This window comes from Phacochoerus africanus, chromosome 13, assembly GCF_016906955.1.
Source record: "Phacochoerus africanus isolate WHEZ1 chromosome 13, ROS_Pafr_v1, whole genome shotgun sequence".
NCBI classification, from domain to species: Eukaryota; Metazoa; Chordata; class Mammalia; order Artiodactyla; family Suidae; genus Phacochoerus; species Phacochoerus africanus.
The window spans coordinates 60676436-60689881 of record NC_062556.1 but is presented as its reverse complement, the minus strand read 5'-3'; the positions used below and the strand labels follow the sequence as shown (position 1 = coordinate 60689881).

The window sequence follows — 13446 nt, the reverse complement described above, 5'->3', positions numbered from 1 at the left end:
AATTAGAGAGAGAGGAATAACTAAATCTCCCAAACATAGTTAGTTGTAACCTCCCACAGGCCTTTCCTCAGTAAATAGTTCCTTTTAAGGATCATCGCTTGTGATCCCTTATGCAAAAGTAAGACTAAACTGATATAAAGATAACAAAACAACAAAGAACCTGATGAAATGTCAGCTCATCTTCTAGGCAATAAATGCATAGTTCTCATATTGAAAAGATGTAACTGAAAATACGTTTAATATGAAATCAAAAAACCACTGTTTAACCTACCATGAGCAGGTTCTATACTTTCTAGTTGAGATTATCATAGCCATTGATGATATCATGACCTATCATGGATCAGAATTAAAACAACTAAAACTAGTCCTTAAAATTTAAAAAAGAGGAGTTCCCATTGTGGCCCAGTGGTAATGAACTGGACTAGTATCCATGAGGGTGTAGGTTCGATCCCTGGCCTTGCTCAGTGGGTTAAGGATCCAGTGTTGCCGGGAGCCATTGTGTAGGTTGCAGATGAGGCTCCGATCGTGCGTTGCTGTGGCTGTGGATGTGGTCGGCAGCCACAGCTCTGATTTGACCCCTAGCCTGGGAATTTCCATATGCTGCGGGTGCAGCCCTAAAAAAAAAAAAGTGTTTAAAAAGAAATCCGGCAAAGTAAGCCTGATCCTAGTTCTATACTTAAGTTTTTTTCCACAATTGATAATGCTTCACGCCAAGAAAGCTTTATTTCCAGCTGGAAAAGTAGTTTAAGCTCTTATAACTTTTATCTAGAATATAGGAAAATTAGTCATCTTCACAATTAGTAGCAGCTTGTTGACACAGATTCAAAAGAAGCAGTTTTTAACATTTCAGAGATCCAAGACAGTTGGATAAAGACAGAATGCACTGGCAGCTGCTGTATGAGATAACACTAAACCACACACTGCTTAAAACAATGGGAAAAATGCAGTCACCTTCAGAATGCCATAGACAGAAACCCTCTAACCTGCTCCCTCCTGGTACATAAAATCAGTAGTCAGAGGCAGGCATATCAGAAGTCTGAAGGCGCCAATAAAAGTAAAACAAATTTAAAACACATGATCTAAGCACTTGACAGTGTTGGCACTTAGTAGGTGCTTAACAGATACCTTAAATGCCTCAAAGGAAGGGAGGGAAAGGGTGACGAGGAGGAGGAAATCTTTCAGTTTATCTCAGAAGCATCTTCCTGCTGAGTATCATTCATTCACGCCGTCCTGTGTTCCTGCACTTCATTTACTTGCATTTACTGAGCATCTGCCCTAGCGCTAGAGAAAGAGAAAAACAAACATGTCTCCTCAACCTCGCCAGCCTGAAGCTACCAGTCCTCTTACCCTTGGGCTTTGATCAGGTAATTCTCAGCATTAGAAATGGCATCATTCCTTATCTTTCCCATAATGCTCTTCCAAGGAATCATTTTAAATATTATTCACCTCTGTAAAGAATAGCTGAAATGTGCTAAACAAGATGAACATACTCCAGGACCAGTACTGTAACATCTGTATAAATTTACTTATCTTCTCATGCAATAAGATATTCCAATATTCGCTGTATCTTTATGCCTTTGATTATATGTGTATGTATATGTACATACATTTTATACTAGTTTTACAGTAACTAGACACTAGCTATCCACTTTGCAATGACAGATCTGTTAGTGTAAAAGCGGAAAATACATTAATTATATTCATAGTCTCATTCTTAATTTAACTGTTTTTTTTTAAACAAAGATTAAATTTTGAACATATTACTCTGTTTCATTTAAAACAGGAATAGGCGGTCCCGTCGTGGCTCAGTGGTTAATGAATCTGACTAGGAACCATGAGGTTGAGGGTTCAATCCCTGGCCTTGCTCAGTGGGTTAAGGATTCCACATTGCCATGAGCTGTGGTGTACGTTGCAGGCTTGGATCCTGAGTTGCTGTGGCTCTGGTGTAGGCCAGTGGCTACGGCTCTGATTGGACCCCTAGCCTGGGAACCTCCATATGCCACGGATGTGGCCCTAAAATAGACTAAAAAAATAAAAATAAAAACTAAACTAAAAATAGGAATGTGTGTGTGTGTGTGTGTGTGTGTGTGTGTGTGTGTGTGTGTGTGTGTGTGTAGTCTTTTTAGGGCCACACCTGCAGCACATGGAAGTTCCCAGGCTAGGGGTTGAAGCAGAGCTGTAGCTTCTGGCCTACATCATGGCCCAGCAATGTCTGAGCCACGTCTGCAAGCTACACCACAGCTCACAGCAATGCTGGATTCTTAACCCACTGAGCAAGGCCAGGGATCGAACCTGAGTCCTCATGAATGCTAGTCAGATTCATTTCTGGTGAGCCACAATGGGAACTCCAGGAATGTATTTTTTTATTAAATTCCTAAATCTAACATTTCAACCCAAGAGAACAAGCTTACCAATCTTTCAAGTACTTTTAATTAAAAAATGGAAGTTTAATTAGCCAATAGAATAAAAATGTAAACAAAAATGTTAACTCTTTCTTGTTCTAGATACCATGTATCACTCAGTCTTTTCTAATAATGCACAATTTTTATTTATTTTTATTTGTTGTTGTCTTTTTAGGGCTGCACTCACCACATATGGAGCTTCCCAGGCTAGGGGTCCAATTGGAGCTGTAGCTGCCGGCCCATGACAAACCATAGCAACACGGGATCCAAGCCACATTTGCGACCTATACACAGCTCGTGGCAATGTTGGATCCTTAACCCACTGAGCAAAGGCCACAGATTGAACCTGCATCCTCATGGATACTAGTCAGGTTCGTTAACCACTGAAACATAACGGGAACTCCCACAATTTTTAAATTCTATATATAAAATTAGAAACGTCCAGACTAAAGACTTAGCATATATCACATATTTTAGAAATATACGAGTTGCTTGAAGATGCGAGAAATAGGAAAAGATTTACCTCTAATGGAAAATAAAACTTCTTAACTTTATCTGCCCAACATTTAAACAAAACAGAAGCTTCCAACCATGTTCGCTCAAATATTTCTTCATTTTATTTTTGAAAATTATGCTGAAAATTTTGCATAGTTTTAAATTAAAAAAAAATGAAACCCTATTCTCTTATTTGAATGGAGATTTAAAAACTGACAAATTTGAAAGCTGGGTAAGCGTTGCTTTTTTACGATAGATGATATATTCTCTGTCAACTTCCTTTATTTCTTCATGAGTCACACCATACTTTAGTGTATAAGTAAATAAAACATTTATAAAAATACTCCAAAATATTTTTAAACCAGGCAATCCCACATTCACAGCAAAACAGCTGAAGGGAAACAAATACTTTTGCATTTTTTTCAGGCTATTCTACTTTATTCATGAACATCATTAAGCCCCTGAAAATGAAGAATGGTTATTGTCTGCTCTCTGACAAAGCCAGCATTCCTCGGCAAACAGCACCACTAATTTATGAACAGCAAAAGACATGGCGCTATTCACTTGTCCCTTTTATCTGATAAAATGCTGCATACTCCATGAATGACTAGGTTAGGATATAGTGAAGCCCCAGCTCATAATTATGGGCTTCTCCAAAAACACATTTTTGTTTGCTTGTTTCAGTGTAAGGAAATCTGTAACAAACCCCATTAAATTTCTTAAATGAAAAGAGTAGTGGTGTTGTCCCAGTGAGCAGGCTGATTCCAGCCCCACTGCTATTACCTCCCAGTGCTGGATTCCAGCGCTGATGTGGACTACACATGGGATAAACCTTATGTCTCCTGGTACCAGCTGCCAGCACTGTTTCCTCTCGTCTAAGCAATCCCAACCTCCCTGCCTTCATCTCATAGTCATGTGGAGCCACTAAATCCACAGACCCAAGCGACCATCCTCATTTGTCATATCCAAGTGGTTGCTTCAAAAACATACTCCCATAGGATTCCATTAAGATTCATGAAAGAAGGGACCTTACTACATCCCAGTCCAATAAAATGTGTTGGCTCCTTTCTTCTTAGGAAAAAGAAAAGAAAAGAAAAGGCTGATTTGTTTTCAGATATTTTCATTACACAGAAACTAGTCAGAGGGCATTTTCCTTATTGATAAAGTGGTCTGTTCAGTTATGATACAGCAAACGTGAGCTCTCAAATTGCTTTTGGCATATATATTTAAGCTTGTTTTTATGGAAATAAGCCTAAAGCTATTTATTCTATTCATTAAATTAAAAACTGGCATTCTTCTTATAAGAGAATTTGTTCTAATAAAGTTAGCCTTTAGGCAAATTTCTTCTTACTCTGTCTTGCCTTCTCATGATTCATAAATAAAAGTGATAGGCAACAACGAGAGAGCATGACAATTTATTATAACAAATCATACTTAAGAAAGGCCCTTTTTCATTTTCATAATTGATATTTAAATAAACAGCAAGACTCACCCTATTAAATACATCAGGTACAATTTTAAACAGAAAATAGGAGTTCCCATTGTGGATCAGTGGAAACGAATCTGACTAGTATCCATGAGGACAAAGGTTCAAACCCTGGCCTCACACATTGGGTTAAGGATCCAGAGTTGCCATGACTTGTGGTGTAAGTCACAGACACAGCTCAGATCTGGCATTGCTGTGGCTGGGGCATAGGCCAGCGGCTTCAGCTCTGATTTGACTCCTAGCCTAGGGACTTCCATATGCTAAGGGTGTGGCCCTAAAAAGAAAATAAACAAAAATAAACAGAAAATAACAAAAATTGCGCATAATATTACCTGACACTCTAGTAGAAACCATTTCATGTCCTTATACTACCAGCATAGTTGTCACCAAACTTTTAGCAATATCACCAAAGCTTTTCAGCAGCCTACATCCAAGTTAAAAGGCTAACTAATCCAGGTTTTTTATTTTTCCCAATCTTTTGAACTTAATGTCCTCTATCCTGATCAACTAATCTAACAACATGTGAAAAGTTTGTTAAAGTATCTTTGAAGACAAAATAAGATGTTCATCCAGCATTCATTGAATCCCTATGTGTTAGTTAACTGTTGGTATTTTCTTTCACCAATATTGTTAATACTGCTATCCAAAAAAGTAAGTTTGATTTGTCATGATCTTCTTCAGCCATGCCTTCTTACTTGAAGGGATCTAGTTTTCACATTAAAAGATGGAAAATCAAAATGAAGCTCCCCTGTTCAAAAATCTTTAATGACGTTCTCAAATTCAAGTTGATGTTTTAAGTCTTCTTCCACTTGAGCCCAACTTACCTTTTCAAGCATATGGTTCAAAATTCCTACCCCTAATTCCCTGTTCTGGTGAGCCTGGTCAATTCACTGCTCCCTCTATCTCTAAAATGTATCTTCTGCAATGGACACACTATCATGTTCATAAGACAAAATCACTACATCACTCTTTGTAGGTGGTTAATACCCTTCTGGTTCAGCCAGTTCAAGTCACGAATCTTTGCTTAAAATACATATCAATATATTTTCCTGCAGTAATTTTACATAAATAAATTCCACAACAGAAATAAAGTTGTTTTCTAAGACATCTAAAGAAATTACTAGATTAAAATATCTTAAAATTTGACAATTCACAGTTTCTATTACAAAATCATCAATTCGTCATGAACCACATTCTAACTCCACTTAAAATTTTGTCCTGATTTATAATATATATTTTATTTAATAAGCATAGTTTTAAAAATTAATCAGCTCTGTGATTTAGTTCTGTATGTAAACAAAGCACAATTTAAATACACTGACATTAATATACTTATTAAAAACAAATACTAGCAGAAGTTATATTTTGCATTAAACAAAAGCAATAAACTTGTTTGAAAAGCAGTGTAATCTAAATATTTTCATTCTAAACATATACATAATAGCCCATGCTTTATAAAAGGAAGAATAAGTTAAGCTATTTTATTTTGGTAGTAAGGAATTCTACTGAGGGGATATCTAAAATAAAAAAAGATCATCTGTTTCTCAGTGTGCATTATAATTTTATAACACATTAATTTCATTTCTGAACATATTGTTTGAAATAAGGTTGGGGTCTGGTTATAGCTGACCCTCATACATCCAATTAATATTTCCTACTTTACTCTTTATCAGACTTGCCTACACTTTTTGATATACCACATGGGTCCTCTTATAACCACATGAAGTAGTAAAGGGAAAAAATATACAAATATTTCTTTAAATTATATTTTGAAAATGAATCTATAATTACCCAGTTAAAAGCAACAAGATGTTGTTTTATAGAATATTTTAATGCAATCTAATAATTATGTCTGTTGATACTGAAGTAAAACCATGAGTCAGAACATTAAGGCAACTGAAAAAAAAAAAAAAAAAACAGAAGGGCATATATTTCACTAATTTAACAAATTCCCTACTCCAACTAAACTAATATACTCCAGGATTACCTGAGAAAAATCTATGGTGGTTAGAAAAAGCTAAAACCTCATTTTAGCCAGAATAATATGCAAAGACAAAGAAGTAAACCTAGGAAGTTTATCAGAATAATAATAATAGATATATTACATAGTAGTTTCAGAAATCAAAATGCATTTACCTTGAAAGGCAGCTGCATTTCGAGATATCAGAAATTTTAGGGTAGAGCTGGATGTTTGAAGCACCTGCTGCATGTCTTGGCGGGCAGCGATTTGATATCTCTCCTCCATCTTCCTGGTGCAACATGTAGGTTTTTTGGCTATGCAAACCTGAAGATCAGGTCCTGGAATACATAATATTTTTCAGAGTAATTATCTGCTTATTTAACAAACATTACATGTTACATATCAGGCATTAATGACCAGCACTGCATATAATGGGTTCATATTTTTATAGGGAGAATTAATTTACTCGAGCACTTGCTATAAGAAAATCTATCAATTGTCCACTACCCAACCATGAACCAAAACATTCTCAACTATTAACTTTCTGCTCAAATATTTTATTAACTTAAATGTGTCCACTCAATTAAATATTACCAGTAAATAGACTATAAAATAGAATACAAATCAACCATTACATAAATATATAGATAAACCAGGAAGCTTTTATTTTATTAATTCAGCAACAATATTTGAGCCACTCCAGAGAAGTGGGCACAGAGGGAACATACTCAACATAATAAAAGTCATATGTGACAAACTCACAGCTAACATCTTACTCAATGGTGAAAAACTGAAAGCATTTCCTCTAAGATTAGGTACAAGACAAGGTTGTCCACTCTCACCACTTTTATTCAACATAGTGTTGGAAGTCCTAGCCGCAACAATCAAACAAGAAAAAGAAACAAAAGGAATCCAAACGGTAAAGTAAGATGTAAAACTGTAATTGTTTGCAAATGACATGAAACTATACACAGAAAATCCTCAGGACACCACCAAAAACCTACTAGAACTCATTAATGAATTCAGTAAAGTTGCAGTATAAAATATTAATATTCAAAATTTGTTGCATTTCTCTATACTAACAACAAACTATTAAGAAAGAAATTAAGGAAACAATTCCATTTATAATTGCATCAAAAAGAATAAAATATCTATGAATAAACCCAGCCAAGGAAGTAAGGGCAAACTACAAGACATTACTCTACTCAGCAAACTATAAGACACTGATGAAAGAAACTGAAGAGGACATAAACATATGAAAAGATATGCTGTGCTCATGGAGAAGAATTAATTAGGAGTATGGTCATTGTTAAAACTACCCAAAGTTATCTACAGTTTCAATGCAATTCTTGGCAAAATATCAAGAGCATTCTCCACAGAACTAAAACAAATAATTTAAAAATGTGTATGAAAACACAAAAGGCCCAAAATATCCAAAATAATCTTGAGAAAGAGGAACAGAGCTGGAAAGGAATCATGCTGCCTGATTTCAAACTATACTACAAAGCTACAAAATCAAAACACTATTGTACACAGACACATAGATCAATGGAACAGAATGGAGAGCCCAGAAATGGACTCACACTTATATGAGCAATTAACCTCCAACACAGGAGGCAAGAACATACAACAAGGAAAAGTCAGACTCTTTAATAAATGCTGTTGCAAAAATTGGACAGCTACATGCAAAAGAATCAAACTGGACTGCTGTCTCATATCGTATACAAAAAATAAATTCAGGAGTTCCCGTTGTGGCTCAGTGGATAACGAATCCGACCAGGAACCATGAGGTTGCGGGTTCGATCCCTGGCCTTGCTCAGTGGGTTAAGGATCCGGCATTGCTGTGAGCTGTGGTGTAGCTCACAGACATGGCTCAGATCCCGTGTTGCTGTGGCTCTGACCTAGGCCAGCAGCTACAGCTCCGATTACACCCCTAGCCTGGGAATCTCCATATGCCATGGGAGCGGCCCTAGAAAAGACAAAAAGATAAATAAATAAATAAATAAATAAATAAATAAATTCAAAGTGAAGTAAATGTTCAAATGTAGGACCTGAAACCATAAAACTTCTAGAAGAAAATAGGCAGTAAGTTCTTTGACATCAATCCTAGCAATATTATTTTGGTTATATTTCCCCAGACAAGAACAAAAGTAAAATAAATAAATGGGCCTACATTAAACAAAAAAGCTTCTGCATAACAAAGGAACCTATTAACAAAACAAAATGGTCACCCAATGAATGCGAGAGGATATTTCTAATTGATATATCCAATAAGAGGTTATTATCTAAAATACATGAAGAATTCACACAACTCAGTATCAAAAAAATCAAGCAACCCATTTTAGCAGATGAGCAGAAGATCTGAATAGACATCTTTCCAGAGAAGACATACAGGTGGAAAATAGATATATAAAAAGATGCTCAACATCACCAATCATCAGGAAAATGCTAGTTAAAACCACAATGAAGTATCACCTCACATTGTCAGAACAGCTATTATGGAAAAGACAACAAAAAACAAATGTTATCAAGAATGCTGAGAAAAGGGAATTCTCATGCATTATTGGGGGAATAAAAATTGGTGCGCTTCTATGGAAAACAGTATGGAGATTTCTAAAAAAAAAAAAATAGAACTACTCTATGATCCAGCAATTCTATTCCTGGGTCTTTATCTGAAGAAAACAAAAACACTAATTAAAAAAGATACATGCACCCCTATGTTCATTTGTAGCACTATTTGCAATAGCCAAGATATGGAAGCAACCTAAGTGCCCATCAATAACTGAATGGATAAATAAGATATGATATGATAACATAAGTACATACATGGAATGTCATGCAGCTATGAAAAAGAAAAAAAAAAAAAAACCTTGTCATCTGTGACAACGTGGATGGACCCAGAGGGTATTATGCTAAATGACACAAGTCAAACAGAAAAAGACAAATATTTAATCATTCCACTTATATGTGTAATCTAAAAACCAAAACAAATGAACATACATAACAAAATAGAAACAGTCATAGATGCAGAGAACGAAAAGGCAATTGCCGGAGGGGAGGAATAGGAAAAGGAAAGAAATAGGTGAGGGAGATTAAGAGGTACAAACTTCCTGTTATAAAATGAATGAGTCACAGGTCCGAAGTGCACAGTGTGGGGAATATACTCAATAACTATGCAGTATCTTTGTATGGCAACATATTGTAACTAGACTTAGAGTAATTATGTTGAAATCTGTAGAAATATCAAATCATGGTATGGTATAACAGGAACTCACACAGTACTGTAGGTCAACTGTACTTCAAAAACAAATGAACACATAGAAAAAGAGATGGGATTTGTGCAGGTGGCTGGGAAAGTGGGAATTGGATGAAGATACCTTTTGACTAAGGTACGAGAGTTCCCAAAGTAGCACAATGAGATCAGCTGCATCTCTGAAGCGCCTGGACATAGGTTCAATCCCTGACCCAACACAGTGGGTTAAAGGATCTGGCATTGCCATAGCTGCAGCATAGGTCACAACTGCAGCTCAGATCTGATCTCTGAGATCTTATCTGAGAAACTCCCATCTGGCCCAGAAACTCCATATGCTGCAGGGTAGCCAAAAGAAAGAAAGAAAGCAAGAAAAGGGTACAAACCCCCAGTTATAAAGATAAATAAGTACTAGAGATGTAACATACAACATGACAAATATAATACTGTTGAATGTTATATGTGAAAGTCAAGAGAGTAAATCCTAAGAGTTTTCATTACAAGGCAAGTTCTTTTTATCTCTTTAATTTTATATCTATAAGAGATAATAGATATTTATTAAATTCATTGTGGCAATCCTTTCATGATGTATGCAAGTCAAATCATTACGCTGTATATATTAAACTTAGACAGTAAGTATGTCAACTGTATCTCAATATAACTGGAAGATAATAAAGTTACAATGAGATGCCACCTCACAGCCTTTAGGATGGCTGGTCTTAAAAATACAGATAATAACAAGGGTTAGTAGGGATATAAAATTATTGGAACTCTTGTGCACTGTTGGTGGGAATGCAAAATGATCAAGCCTCTGTGGAAAACAATATGGCAGTTTCTCAAAAAACTAAAAGTAGGATTAACATCTGGCCCAGCAATTCTACATCTGTGTTTATACTCCCAAAGAATTGAAAATAGCATCTTGAAGAGATATTTGTACACCATAGTCACTGAAGATTATTCACAATAGGAGTTCCCGTCGTGGCGCAGTGGTGAACGAATCCGACTAGGAACCATGAGGTTGCGGGTTCGGTCCCTGGCCTTGCTCAGTGGGTTAATGATCCGGCGTTGCCGTGAGCTGTGGTGTAGGTTGCAGACGCGGCTCGGATCCCGAGTTGCTGTGGCTCTGGCGTAGGCCGGTGGCTACAGCTCCGATTCAACCCCTAGCCTGGGAACCTCCATATGCCGCGGGAGCGGCCCAAGAAATAGCAACAACAACAACAACAACAATAATAACAACAACAACAAAAAGACAAAAAGACAAAAAAAAAAAGATTATTCACAATAGCTAGAACATGCAAAAACAGCTAAAACAAGCAACCCAAGTGTCCATGGATCAATAAATGGGAAGCAAAATGTGGTATACATGTGTACTGGAATATTATTCAGTCTGAAAAAGGAAGGAAATTCTGACTTACGCTCCAACACGGATGGACCTTGAGGATATTATGCTAAGTGAAATAAGCCAGTCATAAAACACAAATATTATATGACTCCACTCATATGAAGTTCTTAGGGTCATCAAAATCACAGAGACAGAAAGGAGAATAGTGGTTGGCTGGGGCTGTTTAATGGGGATAGAATTTTAGTTGTGCAAAATGAAAAAACATACTGCAAAGAGATGGTAGCAATGGCTGTATCACAAATATATTTAGTACCACTGAACTGTACACTGATAAAATGGTTAAGATGGTAAATTTCATGTTTTACCACAATAGAAAAGCTAAAAACAAATTTTGCGGATATGGAGAGTTTCCACTGTGGCTCAACAACTTTGGGACCAGACACTGTCTCTCTGAGGATGCAGGTTCCAACCCCAACTTCACTCAGCAGGTTAAGGATAGTGTTCCCGCAAGCTGTGGCATAGGGCTCAGCTGCAACTCCAATGCGACCCCTAGCCTGGGCCCTGGGCACCTAGCAGATGCGGCCCTAAAAAAGAAAAAAAAATTTTTTTGCTGACATGAACAACTATTATCCTGGACCAGGGAAGGCTCCTTTGTCTATTACAGGTAGGCTAGAGAACAGAGAGAAGGCTGTGGGGTGTGGAATGGTGTCTAAAGAGCACAGCCCTGATAGTACATTGTGCAGTCAGCCTCAGGGCATCCCAAGGCTGCCCAGGTTTCTATGTAAAGCTCAGGACAATTTAATTTACATGGCCTGAAAGAATACACTTATTCCCTTATTTTAGGGTAAGGGAAAGGGTTATGGTCTCTCATCTCTGCAGAGTTTCACAGCTCCCACATTAGTTCTTCACTGACCAACTGCAGATCAGAAAATATAAAATATGCATATATGCATGTGTATACACACACACACACAGAGAGACACACGTGCATACCAGCCACCGTTCAAACTCATCCTTTTGCACACAGATTTGGCCTCAGGCTTTAGTTTGTGTGGTTAGACAAATAACACACAGTGGCATGTTTGAACATTTTACAGAGGCTGAAATGCATAAAGTATGTCACAGTAGGTAACATTTTGGCAACTGTTTTTTATTTATATTGCCTAAAGTTATACAAAAGCAAATTCCACTTCCAATAGTAAAACTGACTGAAAGAAAACAAAGCTATGTTTTCAACTTTCTTCCTAAATGGAAAGATTAAGAATTAGAGTTCAGAGAAAAACAATAAGAGAGACTGGAGGAAAGGACCAATTAATAAATATCCAAGGATAGAAACATATTTGGTATGGGAAAGACTGCTAGGAAATAAAAATAATGATAACAGGCACAACGATAATAAGAATTCAAATACTCAACATCACTTTGCTAGACCATATTCCTGAATGTGGCCTAAAAAGGCCCCAAGTGGGACCCCAAGTTCTTCCTTCTCTCCTGCTCTAGCCTCACCTCAAGCCACATCAGCCACTGTGTTCTTCCCTCCACATATTAGCCATATTTTATTTCCTCATAGTCACGAAGTCCCTTCTTGCCACAGAACCATTCTCCATGCTCTTCCCTGTATCTCCGACAGCCTTGCTGCAAACACATACCTTCCTCAAATTCATTCCTAACTATTTTTCTTTAGATTCCTACAGGAATGTTCCTTAACCTCACAGACAGCTCAAGTCCCTATTCCACGCCTCTGGACTGCCCCTCATGCCTCTCCATTGCACTTAGCATGGCTGCAATGTTCTGTTCCTAGATGTGATTATGAATTAATTCGTTCCCTCATCTATACTACAAAGCTCCAAGTAGAGGAATTTTTACTCTTTATCATATGCCGGTGGTCTCGGACAGTGCCTAGAACACCATACACATTCAATTTTTATTCATTAAAACAGCCATGATAAAGAGGGTTTGAAAACTGCCCAGTAACGCACACCTACTTACTAAAAAAAGGTGGAGCCACTGTTCAGAAACAGGCAGAGCAGTTTCCAAGCTGTCATCTTTACCATCCCTCCGCTGAGAGAAAAGCAATGGTCTTCAATCGATACATGGCTTGTTTACAGACATAACTGACCATTTTCCATCCCTGTTTTGAAGGAAGTCATTCCTTCAGGTAAGTCAAAAGGAAATAAATTTTAGGTTAGGAACGATCCAAGGAGTTTTATTCAAAAAAAAAAAAAAATAGGCTAAAATAAAACTGACATTTGCCCTTTTTGCCCAGTGTTAAATGGTGGAAGGTGCACTTAGAAACCACTCTCTCAACATAAAGTGGGAGAGAAACCATCCTGTCTCAGCACACTCTGAACAAGCATGGCCAGCAATTTAGACGGCTTAGAGCAAACACGTCCCTCAAGCTGATGAGGCTCTGCATTGATTAATCCATACTTTCACTTAGAATCATGGCAGTTGGTGATGACAACAGAAAACTAAACTCCAAAGCAAGTCAGAGCTATAATTCAAAGATCG

General features: G+C 37.1%; 1 protein-coding gene across 1 annotated transcript in view; it reads right to left on the bottom strand.

Moving 5' to 3' along the window:
- GPC5 (glypican 5) overlaps positions 1–13446 on the bottom strand; it is a 1373090-nt gene that overhangs the window by 1328464 nt on the left and 31180 nt on the right. The window contains exon 2 of the mRNA XM_047756327.1: positions 6520–6681. Coding sequence (XP_047612283.1) covers positions 6520–6681 — 162 coding nt within the window. The remainder of the gene's footprint in view (positions 1–6519; positions 6682–13446) is intronic.